The sequence below is a fragment of the Vanessa atalanta genome, chromosome 9 (assembly GCF_905147765.1).
Source record: "Vanessa atalanta chromosome 9, ilVanAtal1.2, whole genome shotgun sequence".
NCBI lineage: Eukaryota > Metazoa > Arthropoda > Insecta > Lepidoptera > Nymphalidae > Vanessa > Vanessa atalanta.
Genome location: NC_061879.1, coordinates 6450205 through 6477688, shown reverse-complemented (window position 1 = coordinate 6477688; position 27484 = coordinate 6450205). Strand labels below are relative to the sequence as shown.

General features: G+C 30.4%; 3 protein-coding genes across 12 annotated transcripts; 2 read left to right on the top strand and 1 right to left on the bottom strand.

Moving 5' to 3' along the window:
- The first annotated feature begins 779 nt into the window (after nucleotides 1–779).
- Nucleotides 780–3688, top strand: LOC125066222 (kelch domain-containing protein 3). 3 transcript variants are annotated; one of them, XM_047674217.1, is made up of 6 exons: nucleotides 780–799; nucleotides 1245–1494; nucleotides 1574–2039; nucleotides 2105–2300; nucleotides 2540–2722; nucleotides 2935–3688. In XM_047674217.1, exons 2-6 carry the CDS (start codon nucleotides 1252–1254, stop codon nucleotides 2996–2998), a joined length of 1152 nt encoding a protein of 383 aa, XP_047530173.1. In that variant the 5' UTR covers nucleotides 780–799; nucleotides 1245–1251; the 3' UTR covers nucleotides 2999–3688. The 3 variants fall into 3 exon arrangements, with proteins under 3 accessions (XP_047530173.1, XP_047530171.1, XP_047530172.1); XM_047674215.1 differs by lacking the exon at nucleotides 780–799 and adding an exon at nucleotides 1048–1119; XM_047674216.1 differs by lacking the exon at nucleotides 780–799 and adding an exon at nucleotides 1052–1148.
- A 1613-nt stretch (nucleotides 3689–5301) lies between these two features.
- LOC125066220 (DDB1- and CUL4-associated factor 13) lies at nucleotides 5302–7707 on the bottom strand. The gene is made up of 5 exons (XM_047674211.1): nucleotides 7475–7707; nucleotides 6856–7400; nucleotides 6295–6461; nucleotides 5882–6182; nucleotides 5302–5610 (listed from the first exon to the last, which is right to left on the bottom strand). Exons 1-5 carry the CDS (start codon nucleotides 7554–7556, stop codon nucleotides 5359–5361), a joined length of 1347 nt encoding a protein of 448 aa, XP_047530167.1. The 5' UTR covers nucleotides 7557–7707; the 3' UTR covers nucleotides 5302–5358.
- An 861-nt stretch (nucleotides 7708–8568) lies between these two features.
- LOC125066353 (prolyl 4-hydroxylase subunit alpha-1) lies at nucleotides 8569–25529 on the top strand. Of its 8 annotated transcripts, none has more exons than XM_047674405.1 (16): nucleotides 8569–8757; nucleotides 14490–14691; nucleotides 15319–15464; nucleotides 17268–17282; nucleotides 17847–18009; nucleotides 18719–18739; nucleotides 18821–18844; nucleotides 20060–20241; nucleotides 20849–20988; nucleotides 21078–21098; nucleotides 21297–21433; nucleotides 22019–22172; nucleotides 23258–23482; nucleotides 23570–23629; nucleotides 23808–23973; nucleotides 24204–25529. In XM_047674405.1, the coding sequence occupies exons 2-16, from the start codon at nucleotides 14504–14506 to the stop codon at nucleotides 24323–24325; spliced, it is 1764 nt and encodes a 587-aa protein (XP_047530361.1). In that variant the 5' UTR covers nucleotides 8569–8757; nucleotides 14490–14503; the 3' UTR covers nucleotides 24326–25529. The 8 variants fall into 8 exon arrangements, with proteins under 8 accessions (XP_047530361.1, XP_047530360.1, XP_047530363.1 ...); XM_047674404.1 differs by lacking the exon at nucleotides 8569–8757 and adding an exon at nucleotides 12537–12708; XM_047674406.1 differs by lacking the exon at nucleotides 8569–8757 and adding an exon at nucleotides 13090–13209.
- The last annotated feature ends 1955 nt before the right edge of the window (nucleotides 25530–27484 follow it).

Sequence of the window (27484 nt, the reverse complement as noted above, 5' to 3'; positions counted from 1 at the left end):
CTGCTCTGCTAAGGCCTCCTCTCCCTTTGAGGAGAAGATTTGGAGCATATTAACACACATAATAACACACTACTCCAATGCGGGTTAGTGGATACGCATGTTGCAGAATTTTGTTGAAATTAGACACATGCAGGTTTCCTCGCGATGATTTTCTTTCACCCGGTGTTGAACGAGCACGAGATGAATTATAAACAAAAATTAAGCAGATGAAAATTTAGTGGTGCTTGTCTGGGTTAGAACCCGCAATCATAGGTTAAGATGCACGCGTTTTAACTTCTGGACCATCTCATAATAGTTGTAATTTACAACAAACAATACATATACCTATATAAATGACGTCACATTAATATTATGATTTTTCATCCTTTGCGTCCTTGTCCTAACTGGTCACAATTATGAGACTTAGCTGCAAAAGTTCTTTGATAACGAATTTTCGCTTTGGGTAAAATCTCTTGTTGCCTCTTTTGTGATTGCATGTGTATGATTAGTGGCTTAAAAACGTCAACTCGCCAGCAAAACAATTTCAACCTTACAATATGCTTATAAAATATATATTTATAATTAGGTTTTTCTTCTACAATTAGTTCCGCATTTCAATACTTTAAATGATGTCATGTGACATCACAAAGGGTACTACTACGCCTTGTTTCATAATGTCACATTTCGCTGTCCCCTCCCCTTAACGGATTACGTAATTTATGAATGGTTCCTATTTAGTTATATACATAGTTTGAAATTATGAATATCTATAGATTTTAAGGTTAATACTTATTAACCTACTGTGTTATAGGTAAACTAGGTGAGTTGTTGTTATCCAGCATATGTCGTAAAATTACGTTATAGTTATAATAATTTAACTTTTCGATAGTTAAATTATATTTATGATTACAAAAACATTTTGAAATTTTGATTGCTGGCAACCTAATTTGCTTTTTGGGTAGAATGACAGATCAGAGAATTGTCAAACCGAGGTAACAACGAAAAAAAAAAGTGCGATATTTTATTTTCGTAAAAACAAATACATACCTACAGCTAGTTTAATTTTTACTCAATAATATAAACAACACTCATAAAATAATTTATTCTTTAAACGGCCTCGGTTCAGGTCGTAACAGGAAGGTAAATTTACTTATTTATATCGATTTGTCGTAAGACGTTTACCAATACATATAAAACAATAACATAATAAGTACATATTAAAAACTACTTCCATTAAAAATGAAATAAATATTTAAACATTCCAGTGACAATATGAGGTGGACGGTACACATTGAAGGTGGACCAAGACGGGTTAATCACGCAGCAGTGTGTATCGGAGACAAAATATTTTCCTTCGGTGGATATTGTTCAACCGAAGAGTACAAAGATTGGGAACCCATTCCAGTCCACATTTTAGACACAACAACATTAAGATGGGCAGCCATCAACTACAAAAAAAATGAAGTTGTTCCTTTCCAAAGGTATGGCCATACCGCAGTTGCATATGGACACAAGGTATCAAAACTTAAATTTATTGAGCATTATGTTCACAATATTCAATGGATATTGATCTGGTGATTATTTATATTTACAGGTATATATGTGGGGCGGAAGAAACAATGCTGTAGCTTGTGAAACTTTATCTTGTTTTGACACAAAAAAATTAGAATGGAGTACACCCTCGGTGACTGGTATGGTGCCTTATGCAAAAGACGGACATTCAGCTTGTGTGATTAGAAACAAGATGTATATCTTTGGAGGTTTTGAATATCTGACTGATCAGTATTCGCAGGATGTTCATTGTTTAGACTTAGACACTATGCAATGGAGGTTTATCAACACTCAAGGTACACCACCTTCTCACAGAGACTTTCACACAGCAGTGGCATATAATGATAGAATGTACATCTTTGGAGGCAGAGGTGACTTGAACAGTCCATATAACTCTGAAGAGGAAATATATTGTCCCCAAGTTTATTATTTAGATACAGTGTCTGAAACTTGGGTAAATGTAAATGCTAGTGGATCCTGGCCCGAAGCAAGGCGCAGCCATTCTGCTTGTAAGTTTACTACATTCTTTTTACTATAGTTAAATATACAATATAATTATTTTATTTTTTTTCAGGGCTATATAAAGATTTTATGTACATATTTGGTGGATTGAATGCTAAAACAAAGACACACTTCAATGATCTTTACCGATATTCCATAAATGGAAATTATTGGGAATACCTTAATGTGCGTGGTGTAGGACCTTGCAAAAGAAGACGACAAGCTTGTCTTATTTTTAAGGAAAAAGTTTATTTATTTGGAGGAACAAGGTTAGTTCAATGTTTTTATCTAAGACAATAACTTATTGTTCCTAATAAGAATGTGTATATGTTTTTATACAATAGTATGTACATGAAAGTTCATTGTTTTATCAACAATATTTAAACAAAGTGATATTAATTAATTCCTCCCCCATGTGAAATGATAGTTTTATTAAATTTTTGTGTAATCTTTAAGAATGTATTTATAAATGTATGTCTATTGATTGATATTTTTTCTGCTGTTTTAGTCCTTGTTCCCATAATAATAACAATAATAACAGACCAGTAGACGATGCTGAAGATAATCATGAGAGACTGATAGACAATAGTGATCTCCATGTATTAGATTATGCACCAACATTGAAAACCCTGAGCATTCTCTGTGTCTTGGAAAAGAATTTGGATCAATCATCACTCCCACGAGATATTCTGTAAGTAATGGTAAATAATTTAAAGCAAAAAATTAACCCAAAAATACTTGATATTGTTTTATAACCATCTTTTTTATTCGAAAAAGAATATTAATAATAATATTTCATACTTTCCTGTAGATGATTGTACTACACTATACTCAGAAATCTAAAATTAACATGACATTAAAAATTGAAACTTAAATACTTTACTAAATGTAATTTTGTTTCAGAATTGATATAAGAACAATGACATTACCAAACAGGATCAGCAGGCCCATTAATCAAGCAGGTTAACTTGATAATAGACATCATGGTGCATGATATTATTGATTGTTGTTTCAAAAGTTTTCAATAAACCTTGTCAGTTATCAACTGATTTGATCATAGTGCAATATCAAACATTTTTGTAAACCTTTTGGAATTAAAATTTTATTTTGACATTACATGTTAGCCGAAAATTTATAATATTTATGAACAATAAGGTTGAGATTAATTTCTATATTATGGCAGATTATGTATCTAACAAGATTAAATAATTAAAAGACTCGTTTTTCAACTACCTTGATGTAGAATGTTGGCTTATTAACACCACAAAAATATTCTAAATATTATGAATGATTTAGCATATTTCATCAGTGCAATTTTCATATTCAGGATTTAGTTAAACAGTGTTTAAATATAAATCTTCAAACTAAATGCTTATATTCCTCCCACATAAAAATTACCAATAAATTTATATAATCCCAAGAAACTTTTTTTATCTACAGAAGGTTATAACTTTTGTCCTGGCTATTTTAGGATCAATGCAAAAATCCGAAGTAGACTTAGTGTGCGTTCTGAGTGACGGTGCGCCCTCTCTTAGATTCTATTTATCCGATATTTGTAATGAATTAATTGTATTGAATGTTATTGAGATAGCATCTTCACATTGTTCCATGGATGAAAGAAATTTGTTACTGCAAATATTTTATTAGTTACAAACAAGGGCCGAGGCTACCTTATTTTTTTTTTCTTTGAAATAAAAAGACGTACCAACTTACATTATTTATTTTTTCAATGTAAACTTTACCTTCGGCTTATTTTGTTTCTGTGGGTATGTCCTGTGTTATCTTCACACATTGTGAGTCGATTACGATGATTATTTTCTATGATAGAAATACTTCGACTCGACTCGAAGTACTCGACTTCCCTGTAACATGTACTGTTGTAATAGATATCTTTGACAATTATACTTCGCGGTTCCTTAAATAATTCTTGAGTGATGTAAAGTAACTTAAAAGACAAAAACTAAGGTATTTATCACATGTTTCTCTAAACGACATGGACGCTTGTGCAGCCTATTTTAATATAATTTTTATCGATATGAATACTATATCATTTACTATTAACGTTATTTTTTTTTTCGTTTTTAAATTTGTTGAATATGATTTTTCCTTCAGTTGTGCTATAAAGTATAGAATTGTTTAAAATGTGATATGTAGGACTATAGCCTATTCCAATGGGAGTAGGAAAAAAGATAAACAAACCTTCGATATTTCATGCGATTTGCTAATAACACAGCGATATTGAGCACTTCTAAGAGTTTATGATAAATATAACATTATTTATAATAATAAATAATAACAATAAATAAATATTGGACAACATCACATACATTACTCTGATCCTAATGTAAGTAGCTAAAGCACTTATGTTATGGAAAATCATCGACTCGGCCGGGAATCGAACCCGGGACTTCAGAGTAGCGTACCCTTGAAAACCGGTGTGCACACTACTCGACAACGGAGGTCGTCGATAATAGAACACTATTGCACTAAAATACTTATTTACAATATAATTTTACTTCCAAAATTCCGATAACAGTTTCGTCGACGTGCAAAATGCAATTTTTTCGTAAATCCATAGTGAATATTATAGATTAATCAAACTCTCGATCAATGATGCTTATTTCGCCTTTTTCCTTTTATGGTTGGAATAGAGTACAAGTAGGTAGGTATATTTGAATTTTGTAAGCAATATAGATACAATTTGGAAAAATTGTGCTATTACTAGTGGTTATTAGTAAAACTTTAATTCTTATAAACGCTATTCAATAGTCTGTCTGATAAAACATCTGTACTTTTACAAAAAAAAAACCTTCGTCGTATAAGATACTTATAATACTAATAATTGACCCAGCTATTTAACCCATGGTAAATTGATATTATAATAAAGGAGTAAATAAAAATCCTAAATCTAATAACATGAAATTAGGAATGTAAATATAATCGCTTATACTGATTATAATTCTGACTGACTGGAATTCATAGGATCCTTAATTTTATTTGTTTATATAAAAATTAAGTCAAATCCATCGTCAATAACTCACAATTTCCGTTTGTACATCAAAGAATTAAATTTGGCATATGATATTTTTTTATATTAAAAATATTATTTCCTTACTTTTACAACATTTAAAATGTAATGTATGAACGCCACCCTTTGATTTACTACGCGCCCCAAACCTGCAGTATGAAATATGTGCTGGTGCGGGACAACATTTTGTAAAAAAGGTTATTTATTATGGGAATTGGTTTATTCAGTGAAAATATATTAGCTTACACATAATAGTTATATTTAATGTTGTAATTATAAGTAAAAATGACGTGTAAGCATCACTCATCCTCTTTGACCACATGTTTTTTGCGTTCAACAACAAACGGTACGGCGCCTGGTTTGCTATGTGCTCTTCGATTAGCCTCCTTACGTTTGTTTTTCTCTTTAATAGTTTTAATTTCTTTTTGGGCATTAATAATATGTTTTGGCACATGTCTGTGACGTGCTATTCTCTTTACTTGTGGGTGCCCACTAAATTTATCTTTCAATGCATCTGCATAATTGAGTGCTGTGCGTTCCCTTGGTTTTAGCTAGAAACAAATATTGTTGTATATAATGTAAAATAAAACATGTAAAAAATACAAAAATCCTAGATAGTTTGAACTGGTGTGTCAAAATAAGTTTTTATATAACAAAAACAATAGTTATATAAAATACAACAGACATATATAGAGGGAATTGAGTATTATGAAAATAAAGTTAGTTAATTTATTGTGTTTTAATACACACTTTTATTATTAATTCTGTTTTTAGTTAATGAAATTATTAAATATTATTTAACTCAAAGAAATTAATACTTACAATTCCAAGCTTTTCTGATGCCTTAGCTTTCCACATTCTTATATTCATTTCATCTGATCCAGTTAATATGTATTTATTATCTAAAGACCATTTCACAGAAGTCAATCTTTGCATTCTCTTGGTGTGGTATACGTCTCTTGAATGACCTTTAAGGCTCTCAAATATTCTTACTGTTTTGTCGTAGCTACCTGACACAAATTCCCTACCAGTTGGTGAATAATCTACATCTATAACAGCAGATGTATGGTCCATGTGCACATTAACAGGTTGTTTTAATTTTCTTACATCAAATGTGTATAAGCTGGAATCAAAAAGAATATTAGTAGAACAACAATATTAAATAAATTAAATTAAATAAACACAAAATCTATGTGTTTTCAAATATGAGTATAAAAAATAGTAATTAAACAAACTTGTAATCTTCATTTGCTACAGTGAATATAAAGGCTTCCATTGGGTTCCAGGAGAGCGCATTTGATCTCAATTCCATTACAACTTTTCTCAGTGGACCAGACTCACGGAAATCGTACAATATGACACTTCTGTCACTTGCACATGATGCTAAGAGATTAGATTCTACCTACAAAAAATTAATTAATTGAAAAAAATATAATTCGCCATGTATTCTTCTAAGAAAATATATAATATTTTTAAGTAAGTTATCAATGATTACTTAGTAACATACAAAAACGGGAATAGGACTGCTATTTTGCAAATTATTTTATAACCTAGCTAAGAGTACAGCACTTCAAACCCACACTGATTTTAATTGTATTATGCAAACTTATTTTGTAATGAACTTTATTATTGTAACGGGCACTCACTGAAGGAGGAAGGATTAAGAAACAATAAAGTACCAAATAAACATTTAATGATTAACCTTTAATTAAATATTGTGCATGAAAGGATAGAAATAAATATATAAAATTAAAATCAATAAATTTATACTTAAAAATTGATTCAATTTATCTTACCTGATTAAAAGCCACATGATGTAGACTATCTACTCCCCACTTGAAAACTTTAATAGGTTCACTCCTTGTATTCTCCCACAGTTGACAATGCTCTCCACATGTTGCAAAAATTGGTTTAGACCTATGATGTGAGATGCCAGACACAACTGACATACTCAGTAATGTATTGACAGGATCTTCATCACTTTCATCTTTAACTTCTGCCTTCCAAGTTTTAATTGTTTTATCATCACCAACACTGATGAATTGCTGTCCATTTGGAACATAAGAAATAGCACGGACCCAGCCTTCATGTGCAACAAAATCTCTAGTACACTTTCGACTGGCCAAATCCCATAATCTAATTTCGCCGTCAAACGCCCCACTAGCTAATACTGCTAATCGACTTGGATGTTTTGCCAAAGTAGAGACACCGTCTGTGTGTCCATCTAGATTACCAATAAATGGTTTTGCAAACACTCTTTCAAGCTTAACCGCATTTAAAGCGCGAACATATTCTCGAGGCCCTTCTAGTGGATGCAAATTAGGATCATAATTTCTGGGTACTGAAAAGAACATTCATCTTGTTTGTTAAATCTAAAAATACTTATTAATAATAACACTGATTTATTAATATTACTTTTATGGATATCTCTTTTTGTTGCTCGTAAATAATCTTCTGGGTTTCGACTAATTACTTTTATTTTTACTTTGTTAGACATGTTGCCGTTATTGGTTTTGTTCTTCTTAGTTATTATTTTTTTTATTTTTATATTGTTTTACTCAATCAATATTTATAAAATTAATTAAAAAATATAGTTTTTATTTTTTATTTATACGCAGTAAGTAAAACAAGTAAGCTAACCTCACAAATTTAAAATGTTAGCATGTTTTTGACATTGACAATGACAAAACTCAAATATTTCCACAGATTAAAAAAATAATATAATTTCATAAATATAATGTTTCGAGTGTAAAGACATCAAATTGCTATGATTCCACATTTTTTCAATAGATATTCTAGTAAAATATAAATCTGTAAATAAGAGAAATACATTCGAGGTATTAATGAGTAATATTTACTATCTTTTACAGCCAGCAACCCTTATTTGAGGCCAGATTCATTTAGGCAACCGTATATCATAATAAACAGAAAAAAAATAGCTTTAATTAGATATAAAAGTTATGAATGTACATTGTGAGTGTATTTAAAACGTAACAAAATCATACCTGTGTAAACCTGGCTGCGAAGAGGTGTGGCCAGATGCACAACGGCAACCATGATTTTTCACACATTTTATTGAAAAAACAAGTCAATGAAATTTTTGACGGAATAAGAATTATTAATAATTTAATTAAAAATACTAGCGGCCACATTTTGATAGGCAACCTGGTAGATATAAATTCTCCTAATCATAAATATGTGTAAAAATTTTCTTTTAGCCAACACACCGTGGGTACACTGATTCTGCAGCGGGATCTTAGACTATTAATTTTTAGATTTTTCAGTCATTCTACTGCTACTAATATTTTCAATAAACATCTTAGTACATATTTATTTTACTTATCTATTTCCAACATGTTCTTAGAATTAATTGTTGTCGACTCATTGATAAAAATAAAATATTACGAAAAAATAAAATTGTTTATGTTTCGGTAAAAGGAATGTAAAAATCGATTATAACTGATAAAATCGATAACTCTTTGTGCGCATGTCTACTTTTTAATCAAAGACCGGGCCGGAGTTTGCGCTCTACGCTAAAAGTAAAAATCCAAGTGAAGTATTATGAATTTCTTGCTATTGTTTTGAATTTGTGATAGTACGTAGTATTAAAATAAAAAACTATTATCTCGATATTTAATTATTTTTAAAATCATTTAACAATATTCTTATTGCTGGAATGAAATAATAAGATAAAACATGTAAGTAAATAAATACTTTTTTGTTTTGTTTTTCAAAACTTGCTTAAATTCATTAGATTAGAGCAATACGAATATTCATAAAATTGTTTCTATAGCTAGCTACTTTTAGACTCGATAAAGTATAATGAAGCTGAAATTGCCATTAATATATATAGCCATCTTACTTGATAAATAAAATATTTAATTTAATGTATATTCGCTGTTACAACGGTAAATTATTTCAGTTATTTTTAAAAGCTAGTGTATTAGTTTAGTTTCGTAAAGGTATTTAAGTGACAAACCCTGTAAATTCTTCCACTTTTACATACATCATTCCTATCAGAATTATAGAATATTTAGTATTTATTTTTAATAATTTATTATTAAAAGTTTCCTAGTGACAAAACCATGGCTTATTTATTTTTATTATTATGGGAGAAATATGTAATGGTTATATAGTATATCTGTCTTTTTTAGCTATGCCATAGCTATTTCTAGAAATTGCAAGCTGACAAATTTATATATATCTCTCACTTATATTCCTTTAATTACCTAAGTCTTTTTTTAACAATACCAAAACTTACACATTTTTAAGAAGCTTTTATATTTCTATTGTAATCAATGTGTAAGAATCTTGAAGTATCCTACGGAATATCAAATAATTTATTTTTATTTTTCTTCAAAGTTCATGATCATTTATTAAAACTAAAGGTATAGGAAGCACACCATATTTAGAAATTTAAGTTATCCAGTAAATTTAAATTCTTTGGAATTCATTTTGTCATCAAGCAGTATCGCTTATATTAAAATACAAAAAAAAAATCCATACTATATCTTTACCATTTTTGATGAATTTGCTGTTATTTTACTTTTCTTAAGAATTCAAATCATTTACTTCCCATTATTTCAGGAAAAAAATATGGTATGACTCAAACTTATTTAGTTTATTATTTTAATTAATTAATAGCACTGGGAAGTTATAGAGAATAAAGACATCGCTAAAGATTTGTATATGTTTATAAATATTTATTTTGTCCTTTTAATAGTCCTTTTAATGTTTCATATAACTTACAAACAAAACTTTAATCTGTTTAACTTAGAAACACTAATAGGGCAATTTGGAATTGTTCTTTATTGGTTTTAGGTAATGAACATAAGCTGCATGTACCAAATATTACATCTGTAATATGGATGTGTAGTTTGATGCCCTTTACTTGTGGTCTCAGTGTCAATAACGATTCCTGTTTACTTTATGATTTGGTTGTGTTAGAGTGACTCTTGTTTGACTTACAAATCTCAAAAGTGCCTTTTAATAACGATAATTATATATATAAATATATAATTTTTAATCGTGGATTGCCAATGCAGTATGTCTTCACAAACATAAACTAAACAAATGAAAATTTCAACAAAAATAACTTAACTTTATTATAGTTGAGTGCCAATTCTATTTATTTATATTGATTATATTCTGATTCATTTTTGACCGAACCCCAACTGGATTGTTGTGTTTGTAGAATAGGAAAACGTTTGAACAACAACGATAACGTTTCGATTCGATTGCGATACAGATACAAATTGTAGAACTTCCGCCCTGCTCGACTCACCGACTTATCTAAAAGCTATCTGAAAGCTCAGCTGGCAATTCTTACCAATGAGGCTGTAAGTCTTAGTTCAGCGTATTTTTTGTTTCTCTCGATGTTATTGTCCTATGCTTACACTAATACGGAATAAAAAACGCTCGTCTCGTTGACCGTTGAGAACTTCGGATGGTAGTGATCGCACGAATGTGGTTTAATGAAGTGTGACCTTTAACAAAGAAGTGAAAAGGATCAGGAATCGCGTCCAACGATATATACACCTGAGAGAATAGGCCGCCTATTATGTCGTGTTACACCCTACATTGCGCTGCGTGGAAGACTCAACATCATTTCCTTTGCCCATGTATACGGTGACAGCCGTATACATCAGTAAAATATTTTTCGTGATGCTACAAAATACTTCCCTAATCCGTACTGTGCAAGAATGTTTTTTTTTCTCTGTAAACAAAGTATGTATAATAAAATAAAAAGTTTGTTGTTCTAGGAATTATTCAATTGTTACAGTGATACATATAGCATAAATATTGCATTATTCGAGGCTTGCATTTAAACGAATCGATGTTACGGTTGGTTTAAGGAACAAATATATAATTTTACATTTCAAAAATATATTTATATATTATGTTTTTGGTGCAATTTTTAATTATTTCACTTTTAAGGTCTTTGTAAAAATATATTCTTGTTTTTACACACAATGGATAATCTAGAAAATCTTTATTAGTGGCAGACGATACGATACGGGTGTACACTGTACTCTATATAACTATATATAACTCAGGAATAATGTAGTTCCGGAATTTACCTCCTACATACAAACAAACAATTTTTATCTCTTTATAATATTAGCATAAATAGGTGTGCTTTTTAAGCGACGGCGCACCGCGCACTCGGACCACTACCATAATGCAAGTAGACCGGTGAAATTCAATAATTTCTAGAATTTGTTACGGGCGTGGCGGGTTCCGAGGGCGCAGTACGCCGTCACTGCATATTAACAGTATATTTTAATATGCAACCTATTTGTTATTTGGCGGTAGGGCTTTGTGCAAGCCCCTCAGGTACCACCGACTCATCAGATAGTCTACCGCCGATCAACTTACTTATTATTGTGTTTCAGTTTGAAGGGTGAGTGAGCCAGTGTAAATAGCGGCACAATGAACATAACATCTTAGTTTCTAAGGGTAGTGGTGCACTGGATATGTAAGGAATGGTTAATATAATAATAGTTCTCAAAGCCGAACTGTCTGTGGGCGGTGGTAACCGCATAAAATAAGGTTACCCATTTGGCCAGTCCGCCTACATCTATAATAAAAATACAACTATACTATCAAAATAATTAAATACAGAAACCTGGTTATTTGGCAAAAATACAATGTAATATTCTATTTAAACACTCATTTAAATATATTAGTTACCCAGTAATATTTTAACTACATCTTAGCTCCCAACATTGGTGTCGCATTGGCGTTCCAAGAAATTTAAGAAAAATTATAAATGTGAAAGTATGGATGCATGTTTGGATGTTTGTTCAATTTCAATCACACCAAAACGGCTGGGCGGATCTTAATTAAATTTAGTACAGAGATAGATTATAGTCTGGAATAGCATATAGGTTACTTTTTATCGCTTATAGTAGTATTTGTATACATTCTTTTTATTATAACAATTCTTATTCTTTATGAATGCAAAACATTCAACAATATCGTTCGTAGTATCTATAAGTATATCGAATTGGTCTTAATTAAGACGAATGAAATGTTACGTTGACTTTAGATGGCTGGTAATAATCATTTTGGTTCCTAGCGATTCGTTCAACGATTTAAATTATTATCATGGACAGAGCGATTAAAATCCCTATGACTAATATGAATAAAGTGTGTATTCTCGAACTGGTTTTCTGTATTTGTACATTTTGGAATTTAAATTTTTCAAATCAGCCAATGAACCTGTTGCTTTGATACAAATGTATTTAAAAGTATCACGAGCGGAGCGGTTTTAATAAAGTTGATATTTTATTAATATTTAATTCAAACATGTGATTGATTGTCATACGTTAAGGACTTATATAACAAACATAAAGCTCATGTAAATTATTATTTGAATAAAATCGTCATCGCATCATTTGATAAGGTCACTGGTTTGTCGCTAGCTTCTGAGCGATGTTTTTATTTGTCCGTTGACCCGATGTGTGCTGTGCTGGCTCAGTGTTCATTGCTCGTATGCCGCCCATGCCGGATGGAGGAAGTCTGATCGCATTTTGTATGATAGTATTTTGTGAAGTTTAGTTAACATCGTCGGTTATAGATTTTAATGTTTCAAGTGAACGTTTTTGTGCATATTTTAAGTTTGGTTATGTGTTAAGAAAGTCTAGGTACGTAAACCAAACGTCTTTTTTAAATCAAAGGGATTAGTTATCCTATATTTTTTTCTATATCTTTATATTTATATTATATGTAATAAATAATAATATTATTCCTTTTTTATTTAGTTTTCAAAAAATTGTTAAAGAAGTATTTATCATAAACTATTAAAAAATATAATAAAAATTAGTACGGCGACATTTTATTATTATAAATTAGTTCTGAATTTAAAAAAAAGGCATGATTCAAATAATAATAAAACAATTTTAGTATTTTCTATTAAGTTGTTTAATCATCAGTCATAAAATAATATCATGATATTACCATAAATTTTATTATTATAGTTAGGTACTAAATGTTCGACGAAAATTCTAGAGCTATGGAGTTGTCAATTTAAACTTTCGTTGTCATTTATATTAGTTACAGTGGAGCCGAAACCTAACCGTTTTATACAAAATAAATCAATATAACATGTAAATACTACAGGAAAATATAATAAATATTTATATAAAGTAAGTTTACAAAATAAATAATAATTATGGAATTTTAGAGCTATATTTAAATCATTTTAGTATCTACACAAATTATTTTAACATATATTCTTAAATAACTTAAATATTAAATATTTGATAAGAAGTTGTATCTAATATAAAATAAAGATTTTGACGTGATACCGCCTATTCTGAATAAACAGTTAATATTTAAATTATTCTCTTTGGAATAGCATATAGTCGATTTAACTACAAGCACAAGGACCAATTTATAAACTTCTAACTAATAATTGATCTCGCTTATTTGTCGCAGTAACTAATAGACATATTTTTGTAACACACATGCGTTTCTCATTATCTTTAGAATATTCCTTATTTATACCGCGACCCATTCCCAGTTATCTATATTATGTTTTGCTGTGTGATAAAAATTAGATTATACTTTTCAACTGTCGGACATTCTGTTTGACCAATCTCTTTATTTTCAACCCTTTTATAAAATATATTTAAGTAATTTAATGTTTGTTTTGTAATCTGAGTTCAAATGTTTTTAGGGTTTTGTTGATATGACGATATATTAACCAAAACTATTTACTATATGTAACTTTCTGGTCCTTTTTTTGCTTATGACATACTCGCTTTAATATGAAGATGGTGTTGATTGTGAACTCTATAAATTATTCGATACACTATATTCTGTAAAAGTTAATTACATTTACACCTGCTAATGTCCCACTGCTGGGCTTACGCCTCCCGTTTGGAGCTAATTCCACCACGATGCTCCAATGTGGGTTAGTAAGTATCCATCAAATGTGTAGCAAAATTTCATTGAAACTAGACGCATGCAGGTTTCCTTACAATGTTTTCCTTCGCCGCCAAGCCTGAGATCAATTATATACACAAATATCTGAAATTTCTATAAATATAATAATTTGCTACGGCCTACGGCCAATTCTGCCATAATGTAATGGATACATTTTTATTTGATTATATATTGTAACTAGCTGTGCCCGCGTATTTGTTCGCGTTTGAATTTAACAAATAGGTTGTTGTTGTAGCCTAAGTTACTCCAGTGAAAAACGGCTCGTTCCAGAGATTAGCCGGAACAGACAGACCGACAAATATTGAAAAAAAAAAAAATGTAATTTTGGTATATGTACCATATACATATATCCATTAAGTAAAAATCTGTTATTTTATTATTATAAACATACACTCCAGTTTTATTATATGTATTGATTTAAGACATTTCGCAATGGTTGAGCTTTATAAAAAATATATATAAATATTTGTTGTTTTAGCCGTGAATTGAAAAATGTATTCCGTGGTGAAAACTTCGTCTCTGGCTTTATGTTTCATCGGATTCATTTTTGTATCGACACGAGCAGAATTTTTCACTGCTATATCAGATGTGGAACCGCTTTTAGAAACCCACATCAAGATAATTGAAGATTTGGAAGAATACATTGAAAAAGAAGAGAAGCGGATATCGGTTTTAAAAAGGTATTTCTATTTTATTTTAAATGAAACAGTTGAAATGTAATTAAATGTTGAAAAAAACTGTCGTGTATGTCACAGTCTTTAGTCTCTGACTCTAGTAGACGAATAATATAAAAATTTGGTAAAAAAACAAATGTTAATGGTCGTGGATATATAATGTATAGTACAACATTAAAAAAAAACATGTATGCGAGTATCACGAAGGATCGTTATGAAAAATAATATTGTACTAAAGATAACAAATATATATCAGGTAGAGTGTCTTACTACTAAAAAAGTTAAACAAAGGGGTTAACTTTAGTATCTTGGTGTGGTTGACAGCTACGCTTGACACTCGACCAAAATCAGTTTTATACCTACTAGTGTGCGTGTTTACTTAGTGGCCAACTGTTGGCTACTATTTTTTTCGATGTGTTCTCAGCTCAGAACATATAAATGACACACAATCAGTCAGACACAGACTGTCTATCTAGACACATAAATAATCAAAGCATAACTAATATTTGTGCAATAAGGTTTTAATGTAACTTATTAATTAATAATAATTTTAATCATTTTTAAAAATGGGTCAATCATAAATTACGTGCCGTCATATTTTTTTGCCCTTTTCAATAATTTGTTTTGTTACAGACATTTAAAAGTATACCAAACTGAACATGAAAAGGCTATGGAAGACATTCCGAACTATTTGGGAAATCCAATAAATGCATTTACACTGATAAAAAGGTTGACAACGGATTTAGAATTTATCGAAAAGAAAATCGAAATCGGAACAGGTAATTGCACCACTAATGTATTTTTGTAACTACATGTTATATTAAAAAAAAAATTGGTACCTAGGATATGAAAAAGTCTTCATGTTTAAAACAAAAAAAAAAAAATCTATTCTTATGTCTTATGTAAATTTTGTTATGGAAAATACTAAAGCTTGTCCATAGTTCCCAAAAAAAACTCGGTTGAGTAGCAAAGTGGACGAATTGTTTTGCCTTTGCTTATGATAAATAAATTATATATATTTATATTCGTAACCCGATGTATCGAGGATTTTATAAGGCTATCATCATATCATATATCTATGTGGTAATCATGTGGGTTGCCTGATTTTATGAAATGCTAATACAGTATTAATTTTTATTACAAATACAGAATAAATTGAATCACGACTAGTCATTATTAAAGTATTTATGAAAATTTTCCTTTACGTATTTAGCTTTGAGCATGCAATATCATTCGCTTTTCATATTATTTAAGAACACAAAACGCAATGCCCTTAAATATTTCATTTGCAAGAAATTATTAATAATCTAGGAAGTTTATGATGTTTCCCTCCAGACTCGGAAAGCACGTATATGTCGTATAGTCGTTGAACATTATCTAGTGTGAAATTGTCGTCCTATCATGTAGCAGGAAAGAGGGAGTATGTGTTTTCAGACAATTGTGTTGGAACACGAACTCATCACTTTATGTTTTAGTAGTATTTGTAATAAGTATACAAGTTTTTATTTATATTAACATAGTGCATAGTTTGATTTTAACACGTGTGTTTTTCAAATTAATCAGTACGATAAAAAACATTTTTCGAAACAGGGTCAATTATGGTAAAAACTTATATGAAATTATTCCATGTTTAAATAATATACCACCGTTACGAAAAGTATACAGTAACTTTAATAACACTCGTTTTGGCACGACATCATTAACCAATAGCAAATATCTTTATTTATACTGTCATAATGAAAGTAAACATTACAATATGTTCTCTCTAAATTAGCACTCATTGAAGCCATTAGGTGCTTATTTCTGTTACGTTTGCGTTTGCGTTAACGTAATCATGACTTGTGAACAAGAATACAAACGTGCCTCACGAAGTTTATTATGACACAATCGTAATGATCAGCTTTAATGTTTGTGAACTTTGAGTACATATATTTCCTTTTGCAATGAATTTAATGAACATCTAACTAGTGCCTTCGTCGTGACTATTCTCACGAGCAGCAATAATCCCTTATTTTATATAAAATGTCAAGAGCTAGATTTTTGTCAGCGAAAAACATGTTTTAACTTGTAGTACCCACCACCTTAAGGTATAGGTATAATAACTAATGAAAAACTTAAATTTTACCTGCATGTATTCATAAACTTAAGAATAATATTTATTGTTACTTTGTATGAACTTGACTCGGTGGTTTTAACTAGATTGACATTGCCTTAAATTAATTTGTGTGCTACACTATTAAATATAAAAACTAGAAACATAGTTATCCATCCCTAATTACATAAACATAGTTTCCTCCTTAATTGCACGGGACTGTCAAAAAAACAGTCCCCTAATGTCTCACAGCTGGGCTAAGGACCTCTCACCTGATAAAGAGAACGTTTGTAAGTTACCTAGTAGAACGTGGTATATCCAACACATGCAAGTTTCCTTACAAAACAAGATGACTTATTTTACGGAAATTTGCCTGTTCATAATTTTAATATGATACTTTAAAAACTTTATTACTGTTATTTTTATTGTAATTAAGTATGCCTTTTAATAATAAATGTTATTTTCTGTTTGTACGCTATCCATTGTGAAGAATATGAAACAAGAGGTAGGTATATAGGCTATTCTGTTTTTCAATTAAATAGGTTTTAGTCTTACTCCGAGTGGAAATGATTTTTTTACAAAAGAAAAACCGATAAACCATTGTTATAGTGACAGAAACCCTGTTCAATTATATAGAACATTTATAAATATAATGTTATGCAAAGTATTTTTTAAGACTTTTTTCTATCGTGTTATTTTATTTTTCATCCCCAACAGCGCATCTGAGGGTTGATACGTTTCTGCACAGTACGGTCTAGTTGATATCTAATTCTTAATCTGCATAATTAATCAGCAAAATTTTTATGTTTTGTGAACTCATTTAAATTTAAATATAATTCTATATCTGATAATTATATGGATTATGACTTCCAACAAATGAAACTCGCTCAGATTTTCGTATAACATATTTACTGTTTCTGGTTAAATAAAATTGCTTTACAAACTATAACAAATTAACTGTGTTTGAGATTTATATCAACAATATATACAGTAGATTTAACGAATGTTATCATTGTTTATATTCTTTTGGAGTATAATAAATAATGTACATATAATTATGATTTTCCAGAATATATAAAGAATATATCAATTATATCGGATGATGACTACATTCAGTATCCGTCGCTGGAGGACCTCACGGGGGCTGCTCAAGCTCTCACTCGCTTACAGGAGACCTACCATCTTGATGTCAACGACCTTGCTGAGGGAATACTGAATGGTGTTATCTATAGGTATTTCATTTGCATATTCACACACACTTATAAAACACATTTATGTAAATATGACTTCAGAGTTTATTATTACGACACTAAGGATGCATAGGTTTTACTTTAATTATATCATGTCAAAACCTACTTATTACATTTTCTATGCCTATACCATATAACTTGATAAACCAGTATTTACAAAAACAATAATTAACAAAAAAAACATAATAGTATAACAATAACTTACACTCACACATATAAAATATTTCGCATACACACATACACAGAAATACACCTATTTACACATTTAATATTAGATTCTCACCTCTATACTTATAAATTACTAACTAATTTTACTTTCGACTTTTTGTGCTATTAGTATTATAAGTTGAACAATTCAATTCATGTATTTATTTCTGTTTGTAGTTTCCAATGTTTATAGGTACAAATGTTTAGCACAACAATTCACAATGGTATGGCATGTAATTTAAATATCTTGAATTAAATATTATTATACAATAATATAATATATAATAATAATAAAAGAACAAATTAATTACAGTGACATTAAAATATAGAATGCAATCAGCAAATTTACAAATAAACTAATTAACTTCTTTTAAAGTCCTGTTATTATAAAAATAAAATGATTGTAATTGTAAATAAAAATATTGTAATAGTAAGATTAATATGTAGACTTATTTGAGTACAATATTTAAATTCCACTTTTCAGAGACGAAAGTACACCAGTTTCGTAAGTAACTTGTTATTAGTGAATTCAGTTAAGATAATAAATTTAAAAATAGGAATTATCAATTACAATTACTTTTTTCAGTGACGATCAATCAATAACAATTTTGTAAGTTTTGTTTTGTGATAAAGATGTTTTTGTATTTAAAACGGTTTTTTTGTGTTTGTGTTTTGTACACGGTGTTGGTTTATTACCATTCAATAGTTATTAATAAAGATAGAGGTAAAAAAATTGTCTGCACAATAATTCCATTTACAAATTTTCATTGTTATGAACCATTCGTGTGACATGTAAATAACATTAATTTACATCTAAGCGACACTTCATTTAAATAACAATATTTTTAAGGGTGTACATAGGTACGAATATATATAATATAATATTGAAACTTACGCGGGCAGCATAGTGCGTGAAAGAAGTGAAACTTTATAATAATTTTTTTTTTCTCTCTCTACGTTATATATTTTCTTTTCTCTCGTGTAACGAATTGTGCTTAAAAGTTACGCGTCCTTAAAAACAAAAATGAAGTTCTATTGGCTTAGCATAAATATAATGTCTGTAGGAAAGTAGTTCTAGATATGTCCTCGTCTTTTATATTACAAGAAAAATTTAAAAGTTAATGTTTTATGGCCCTGATGATTAACTGAATGACTCATATGTTTTTGAAAATATAACATGACCGTTATTAAACTCTCTAAAGATACCCTTGACTTTCGAATTATCATCTCGCGCTTTCCATTCAATACATCACGAATATATAAATCTATCATTATCATCTATCAAATTGTGTATTTATATATTTTCGGCAAAGAGAAATGCTGATGTGATCTCCCAGGAATAAATGGGAAGTGCAATCAGCTTATGCTTAGTTTATGTTACCGGTTAATTGTAAGGACTGTTAGTCTATAATATGTATGATAAGCTGACGATAAATTATATATACATATTTAAATATAAAAAAATATCATAAAATTGAAATGATATATACATATACATATATAATATTGTGTTTAATATAACGATTCAATTTGAGTTTAATAATAAACGCACTCACCTGACATTAAATATAAAGTATTGAATTTTTATGTTTTTTTTTTTTGTTAACAATCTGTCTAGGTTTATTATAAATTAACGATCCTTACAATTTTACGGATACGTTTATAAACGCATCATACCAAATAGGGGTGGTTAGGGTTGGTTTGGCGTAAGGTAAAACCGCCTAAAACCTGCCAAGTCATCTAAATAAAGTTTTCATATTGCACCGTCCAAAATAAATGATATAAGGGTAAGCAAAGATAAATTATCATAATATTTATATTTCAGTACGTCTATGAACTCTGACGACTGTTACGAGCTCGGCAAGGTGCTGTACAACGAGAAAGATTATAAAAACGCGCTCGCTTGGATGCAATTGGCCTTGAAAAAGTATCCCAATGATGACGAACTTTATAACTTCACGGATGTCGATATTTTGGAGTATATCAGCTTCTGTTACTACTTGTTGGGTGAGTTAAACACTTAAATAATATCCTTTGATATAAATAAACATACACACACACACACACACACACACACACACACACACACACACACACACACACACACACACACACACACACAAACACATACATGCAGTATTAAATTAAATGTAATAGAATATCATAAACATTTCCATTGCCGTTACCTTAATTACCTTATATTGAACTTGAAATAAAAACATCATGCCATTTAAATTAACTAAGACTAAGACGAAGAAGAAAAAAAATATTTGTTTAATTGTAAGAGCTTACTACGTATATCGGTAAAAATAATCGGAACGGGAGCAGGGCTTTGTAAAAGTACCACCCACTTGTCAGATATTCTGCTAAACAGAAATACTTAGTTTTGTTGCCTTCGATTTGAAGAGTGAGTGAGCCAATTGAACTACAGGCAAAGGGAAATAACATATTACTTCCCAAACTTGGTGGCGATATTATGTTGTAAAGGAGGGTAACATTTCTTACAGGGCTTATTTATATAGGCGATGGTGATCACTATTAGGTGGAGCATTTGTCCAGTCTGCCTACCTATTTTAAACTAATATGTATATTAGTATATAGATATTTTTTGTAGGTGACCTCAGAAATGCATTAAACTGGACGAAAAAGTTGCTTATGTTGGACCCATCCCACGACCGAGCTAAAGGCAACATACCGCATTATCGAGACGCTCTTTTCAAAAAGCAATCTGACCTCAGTAAGAAAAATCGGGGGGTACGTATTTATGAGTTCAATATATAATAAATATAAAACAAGCTTACCTTATTAAATGATTAAAATTAATCCTTAATTTTTTGGTTAAGGTCTCACCTGGAAAAAAACAAGTTAGTATCTTAGTATTCTTGTCTGCACCGTTGCTCTTCATCGGCCTTGCTGGTTTAGTGTTGAGCAGATAGATCCCATAAAAATGACTGCTATAACCGAAATTGAGCAAATATACTCACTAATTTGTTTAATACTGTAAAATTACATACAATTAGTAATTATTTTAAAGTGTTTAAACAAATACATTAAAATTTTAGGACACAGGACAGCCAACTGTAGATGCAAACGAGGAAGCTGAAAAACCAAAAGAACTAACGAAATATGAAAAAGAAAGGAAGGTCTACGAGGCTCTTTGTCGCGGAGAAATGGAAATACCGAGGGCGATATCCAAACGGTGTGTAGCCTTGTATTATTCTCCTAATATTATAATAATTAAATATGTAATTTACTTTGAATTTTTACTATCTTTAATTATATAAATAGAACAAATTATTACTTTCCTGAATCTTTAGATCATATAAGGTAAAATCCTCGTTATGACATATATATCTTTAAACACACCAATAAGTTACAACTGCAGATTCAAGTAGAACACTTCGTATAGTTGCGACAGAAATAAATAGAGCCACCCCCCATTAATCCCTGGATGTCGTAAGAACTACTAATTTCTTCATCATTCCTTGGAGAATCAATCATGTAGAAGGATCGTTGTAAGGCAAGGAAGCCGGCCATAAAGATTTGCAAAATTGTTGTTCTTAGTGTTATGCTTTAACAGCTGCCGATATCCATTTATACTATTCTGTGATCTGTTATCGATAACCGCTGCATCACCACATCACAAAACTAAAATACCTCGCTATCCTCCAGTTTTTTTGTTTTAACTCTACTACAGTAGGATTTTGTAAAAAATAATTAATTATTATATCGATTCTATAGCGTTTGAAATCTACTAAAAACTTATATTTTTTTATTATTGCAGATTGACATGCCGCTATCTGACTGAAAATCATCCTTTCCTGAGACTGGCACCAATCAAAATGGAGTACGTGTACCTAAATCCTGATATTGTGGTGTTCCACGAGGTTTTGAACGATGACGAGATATTTGAAATCATGATGATGGCTCGACCGAGGGTGAGTCACAACCGTCTCATGTTACTATACTATACACGTATTTATTTATGCACACATTTATGAGTATTCTAGTACCATTGTTTATACCACAGACAAACAACAGAGACATCCTCGTTTTCGAGAAAGTAACTGAAATTGAGGGATTAACACATCAATTAATTTAATCTCACCCCGCTGTACTGGGTTTCTTGGCTGGCAATACGAAAACATAAAAATATAAAAATGAATAATTTTGATGAATTCATAAAATAGAGAAAGAAAGAAGATATATTTATTAAGAGAATTACAATTCTGTGCCTATGTCATGCCTATGATATGAGAATAACATAGCAGCGGTTGCATAGAAATAAAAAGAAAAAATATATAAGAAGGAAACAGTAACAGACAATGTTACAATTTTTCTCCTTTTTTTAAATTGGAAATAATTTTAGACGAATAATTTTAGAAGACCTATGAGTTGCTCTAATTGTTCTTGGTCGGCTCAGTGTTGTTTATATCTGGTGCGATAAGCATATACTAATAAAGTACAAGATGTAAAGATTTTTAAAAGAAAAATAACATACACATATTTACATTTAAATAATTATTTTTTATAATCAATTTTAGTTTGCTCTATTGGTAATTAGAAGGTTTTTCTGGGTTTGGCGGTTGGGTAGATTTACAAGAATATTTTTAATTCTATATAAAAATATCAATAAATCTTGGATACATACATATACAGTAAGTAATACCTTTACGCTTTACGCGAGGGACTTTACTTTACTTTCCGGAAAAATCACAAAAAAAGAGAACTTAATGACTACATAACATTAAATGTTTCGCGTAATGCGAGGGATTGGAACGTGAAATTTGTAATTCGCGTTATAGTGAAATCGCGCATAACGGGCTCGCGTAAAGCGGGGTATTACTGTACACAGATCAGAATCAAAATGAAACATTAATATTATGGACAACGTAGAAACTTTGTTATAATTATTGTTTTTTCTCCGATTATATAAAAGATGATAATGAATTACTTACTTGTCCTAAAACAAATTCACAATTATAAAATTAAACCTATATTGGGAAATCCTTCATTTATCTAGTTCCGCCGTGCAACAGTCCACGATCCAAAGACCGGTGAGCTGGTCCCCGCACACTACCGCATCAGCAAGTCCGCGTGGCTCAAGGACGAGGAGTCGCCGATTATAGAGAACTTGTCCAGGAGAATCGCGGACTTCACCGGACTCAGCATGGTCAGCGCAGAGGAATTGCAAGTCGTCAATTACGGGATCGGCGGCCATTATGAACCACATTTCGATTTTGCTCGCGTAAGTCCCTTTAAAATATTTAACAGATCATTTAGTAAATTTGGTAATGATCAGAAATAGAAACTTACGTACGTTGTGTCGTTACAGAAACAAGAAAGTGCTTTTGAAAACTTCAACGGAAATCGTATCGCAACAGTCCTATTCTATGTAAGTGATCATTATTCATATATAATTTGAGATATCCATAATTGTAAAAATATTGTATTGTTTTGGTGAAAATACTGTTTAAAAAAAAATAACTCAGTGCTGGTAATCAATAACAACAAAATTGCGGCTGAAATGGAGGTTACTTCGTAAACCAATAACGTAAGTTGCGGCTCGGCAGATGTCGGACGTGGCGCAGGGCGGCGCGACGGTGTTCACGGAGCTGGGGCTGAGCGTGTTCCCGCAGCGCGGCGCCGCCGTGTTCTGGCTCAACCTGCACCCGTCGGGGGAGGGCGACCTCGCCACCCGCCACGCCGCCTGCCCCGTGCTGCGCGGCTCCAAGTGGGGTAAGGCTGGCCTATTTACTGCCGTCCCCCTCGTGTCACCGCACGCTCCTTGCTACATACGACACCACATATTTTGTCCTCAGAGATACCCGGACGTTAACGATAAATTATGACCCTCAACTTGACTAAATACCATAATAACCAAAATAAAGCGAAAGCTCGTCACAATACAGGCTCATGTTCAGTAATTAAAAAGGAAAGGGAGAATTAATTTAAATATATTTTTATAGTGTGCAACAAGTGGATCCACCAAGGAGGCCAGGAGCTGATAAAACCGTGCGATCTCGAGTACCAGTCTGAAGGCATAATTCGACCACTTCCGCGTCCCTTGGTGAAGAAGACCTTTAGATAAATATATACATTCAATTTATTCACTTGCGAACTGACTTTGGCAGAATAAAGAAAAATTGTATTAGATCGTAGTCATAATCTTATACTCGAAAGAGTAAACGATGTGTGGGTCACGAATGTATTGTTCACTAAATTTTACGAACAGAGAAAAAATGAGAAATCTCTAAGAATAAAACGGGAACTTTCACATATTACTAATATTTCTATTAAATGTAAGATCTAATCAGAAAACTAAATATTAACATCATATACTATTAACAACTGATAGATTTAATAAAATTTAAATAAGGAAAAAGTCATTCTACTTTAAAAACAAAATATATAGATATCAAATATACTGCAATGGCTTATAGTAAATTGAGCCCTGGAATTTTGCAGTAGTGTAAAAATCATATATTTTGGTAAAAAAACTTTTTATAATAATTGCTTAATGTAAGCAAAATATATCTTGCCGAAAATGATATTTCTCTATGTATACATTGTCGAAAATATTTTAAGTTTTTTTTTTTTAAATTAATAATGCTACAGAGGCTGTCATTATTTGTCAATTATTGTGTTATTAATTTTAAGAGAGGAATACACAATTGTATTCTAATTCTTTGTTGGCCATTTTCATTGCATTTATCTAGCGGTTACGATTCGCAATATTTTTAACCAATTAATATGTACAAAATTATTATAATACAACAAATTTTTGAAATATTTTTTTGTGTTAAGATATTTTTTAAGGTATTGTAAAAATATAGTTTTACCTTTATTACTGTTATAATATTATTACGATTAATTTGGTCTATATTTTACTTATTTCTTTTCATTTTCCTTAATAAAATGGAAGTAATTAAAGAAGCAGCTATTACCCAGGATGGAATGCATTTAAAAAACAATAAATTTATCTTTTATGATTATTAAATAAAGCATGTTATATATCATAAATCTGATTGCATATATATTTCTAAGTTAATGAAAATAATTTCGAATTTATGAAATGATGTATTTTAGATAATAAGGTGTCTACTATCTAAGACTTAACTAAACAAATAAACGACGACTTTAACTTTCATATACAATTTGAACTAATGCCATTTGAAATAATGTTGAACGTTTAATGCATAGTTACTGCATACATAGAGTATAATATTAAGGGAAAATACTTGATGTTTACATTTATTGTAATCATATATCTCAATAAAATATCTGAGTCAATGTTTCTATTATTTTATGATATTTTAAAATATTGTAACTTACATATGAATCTCCATTATCAATAAAAAAATAAACTCTAAAGTATTACTGAATCATACATCTTAAATGTTTGTCCGAAGTTTTGACTGCATTTGCCATGCCCACGACTGCCGAACCAACCGAAATGACAATGAGATAAAACTAATGAACATGGCATGACAATTTCATCCAGCAGCGTGGTGAAGTAACCTCCAAAACTCATATATGAGAGGATGCCTTAACCCAGCAATAGGACATTTACAGGCTGCGTACTTTAATTTAACAACATTCACCTCGAATCTTAATTCACAAGAAAATACAAATGAGAATTTGATTTAAAACAAAATATATTTTTTATTTAATTGCTTTCTATGTTTATTTTGTCGTATTGTGTGTTTCAATAAATTAGTTTACTTTTGAGGCTCATCTGTGTTACGTATTGACCCATTAATTAACAAGGTTCGGATACACAATAATTTATCATCGATCGCCATTGTAAGTCCAAAATATCCTTGTTAGTCTTTAGTGCCTTATTCACCAGTTTTCCAACCGTATCATCGCTATCGTCATTGTAAATATTATGATACCGAATCATAATTAATACTAATAAGTTATCTAAGTTAGTTCATATTTTTAGTAGCTATTTCATCTATTTAATATCTAAACACGATTTAAAAATTCTCATGTAATTCTAATCAAAATACACGTATCAGAAACATTTTTCGATCACACTTCGTTAAGCATTGTGGTCAAATTGTACCGTAAATGAATGAAACTATTGCAACAAAAAACTTATATAGCATTTACTGACGCTACTTACAAGTTACAGTAAACGTTACGCTGTTTTCCGTTCCGTAAGATCCCATCCTAACTTCCTATCCCGTCGTGTGAAATGAACACTAAAATAAATATATAATATATTCTTTGCGTTTAATTTCCAAAATTTTTCGAAATCTCAACTATTTCTTATTTAATAAATGCTACAAACAGTTTGATGAGGAATTTTAAACTAATAAATACTAAAAATAACTTAAAAATAATCTTGAAATTTTCCATGACGAGCGGAGAGCAATTTAAGACAACAAAAAAGTTACATATAGAATTATTTATATACTGTACATAACATTCCTGTTGTTTATACATTACCCTAAAGCTTCTCTATGTTGCTGCTTCGTTGGTTTTCACTTGCTCCATTTATCTAGCCGAGCCTTGAAGTTTTGTAGAGTATTCCAGAACAAACAAAGTAAGTACATGCATGGGCTGACTTTAGCATTGCACACTACTGTGTTTGCTTTAAAACACCCTTATTGCCTGAAGGGTTCGGAGATATCCCTATTTTAAAAATAATAGGACAACCAATTATGTGAAAACGTTATCATCTATGATAACGTAGAATAATAATAATTGATCACCTAAATTATTTAAGTAAAACAACTTAAATCTAAATTACATTGAATCGTAAATTACTTATATTTACTTAAATTTAACATTTATAAGATGTTCCGTTTCTCAGAGTTCCAACATAAATTATACTTACTTGACTTAATTAGTACAGCACTTTCGTGCAAAATATAGGAATTTCTAGAAACATAATTTAATTTATCAGATAAACAACCTTCGGCGTTACATTTCACAGCCAAAGAGTAAGTAATGACTCTTTGTTGTAAGGTCAATTGTGTTCTGGTTCTCGTATTGCTTTAATGGCATTAAGCTTCATGGAAAACATATTGATACATTTTTTTTATTAATAACCTCATTGTAACAACATGAACAGAATTTAACAAATAGTGAATTTTAGATTTAGTGGTTAGTGAAGTACAGCTGGTTGAATAATATTGAAAATTAGTTGAGACATATTAATTATCCACGCGTGACTTAGACGACTTCATAAAGTACTATAAAAATATAAAGACTCTAGATTCAGTTTTGATAAAAATAA

Bases quoted from the DNA above. Each gene is read 5' to 3' on its own strand.
- LOC125066353 (XM_047674405.1), top strand. From the start codon at position 14,504: ATGTATTCCGTGGTGAAAACTTCGTCTCTGGCTTTATGTTTCATCGGA. The intron at 21,099-21,296 runs GTTAGTATCTTA...TTAAAATTTTAG, and splicing joins TCTCACCTGGAAAAAAACAA to GACACAGGACAGCCAACTGT. The intron at 21,434-22,018 runs GTGTGTAGCCTT...TTATTATTGCAG, and splicing joins CCGAGGGCGATATCCAAACG to ATTGACATGCCGCTATCTGA.
- LOC125066220 (XM_047674211.1), bottom strand. From the start codon at position 7,556: ATGTCTAACAAAGTAAAAATAAAAGTAATTAGTCGAAACCCAGAAGAT. The intron at 7,401-7,474 runs GTAATATTAATA...TGTTCTTTTCAG, and splicing joins AAAAAGAGATATCCATAAAA to TACCCAGAAATTATGATCCT. The intron at 5,611-5,881 runs GTAAGTATTAAT...ATTTGTTTCTAG, and splicing joins CATCAGAAAAGCTTGGAATT to CTAAAACCAAGGGAACGCAC.
- LOC125066222 (XM_047674217.1), top strand. From the start codon at position 1,252: ATGAGGTGGACGGTACACATTGAAGGTGGACCAAGACGGGTTAATCAC. The intron at 1,495-1,573 runs GTATCAAAACTT...TTATATTTACAG, and splicing joins CAGTTGCATATGGACACAAG to GTATATATGTGGGGCGGAAG. The intron at 2,040-2,104 runs GTAAGTTTACTA...ATTTTTTTTCAG, and splicing joins AAGGCGCAGCCATTCTGCTT to GGCTATATAAAGATTTTATG.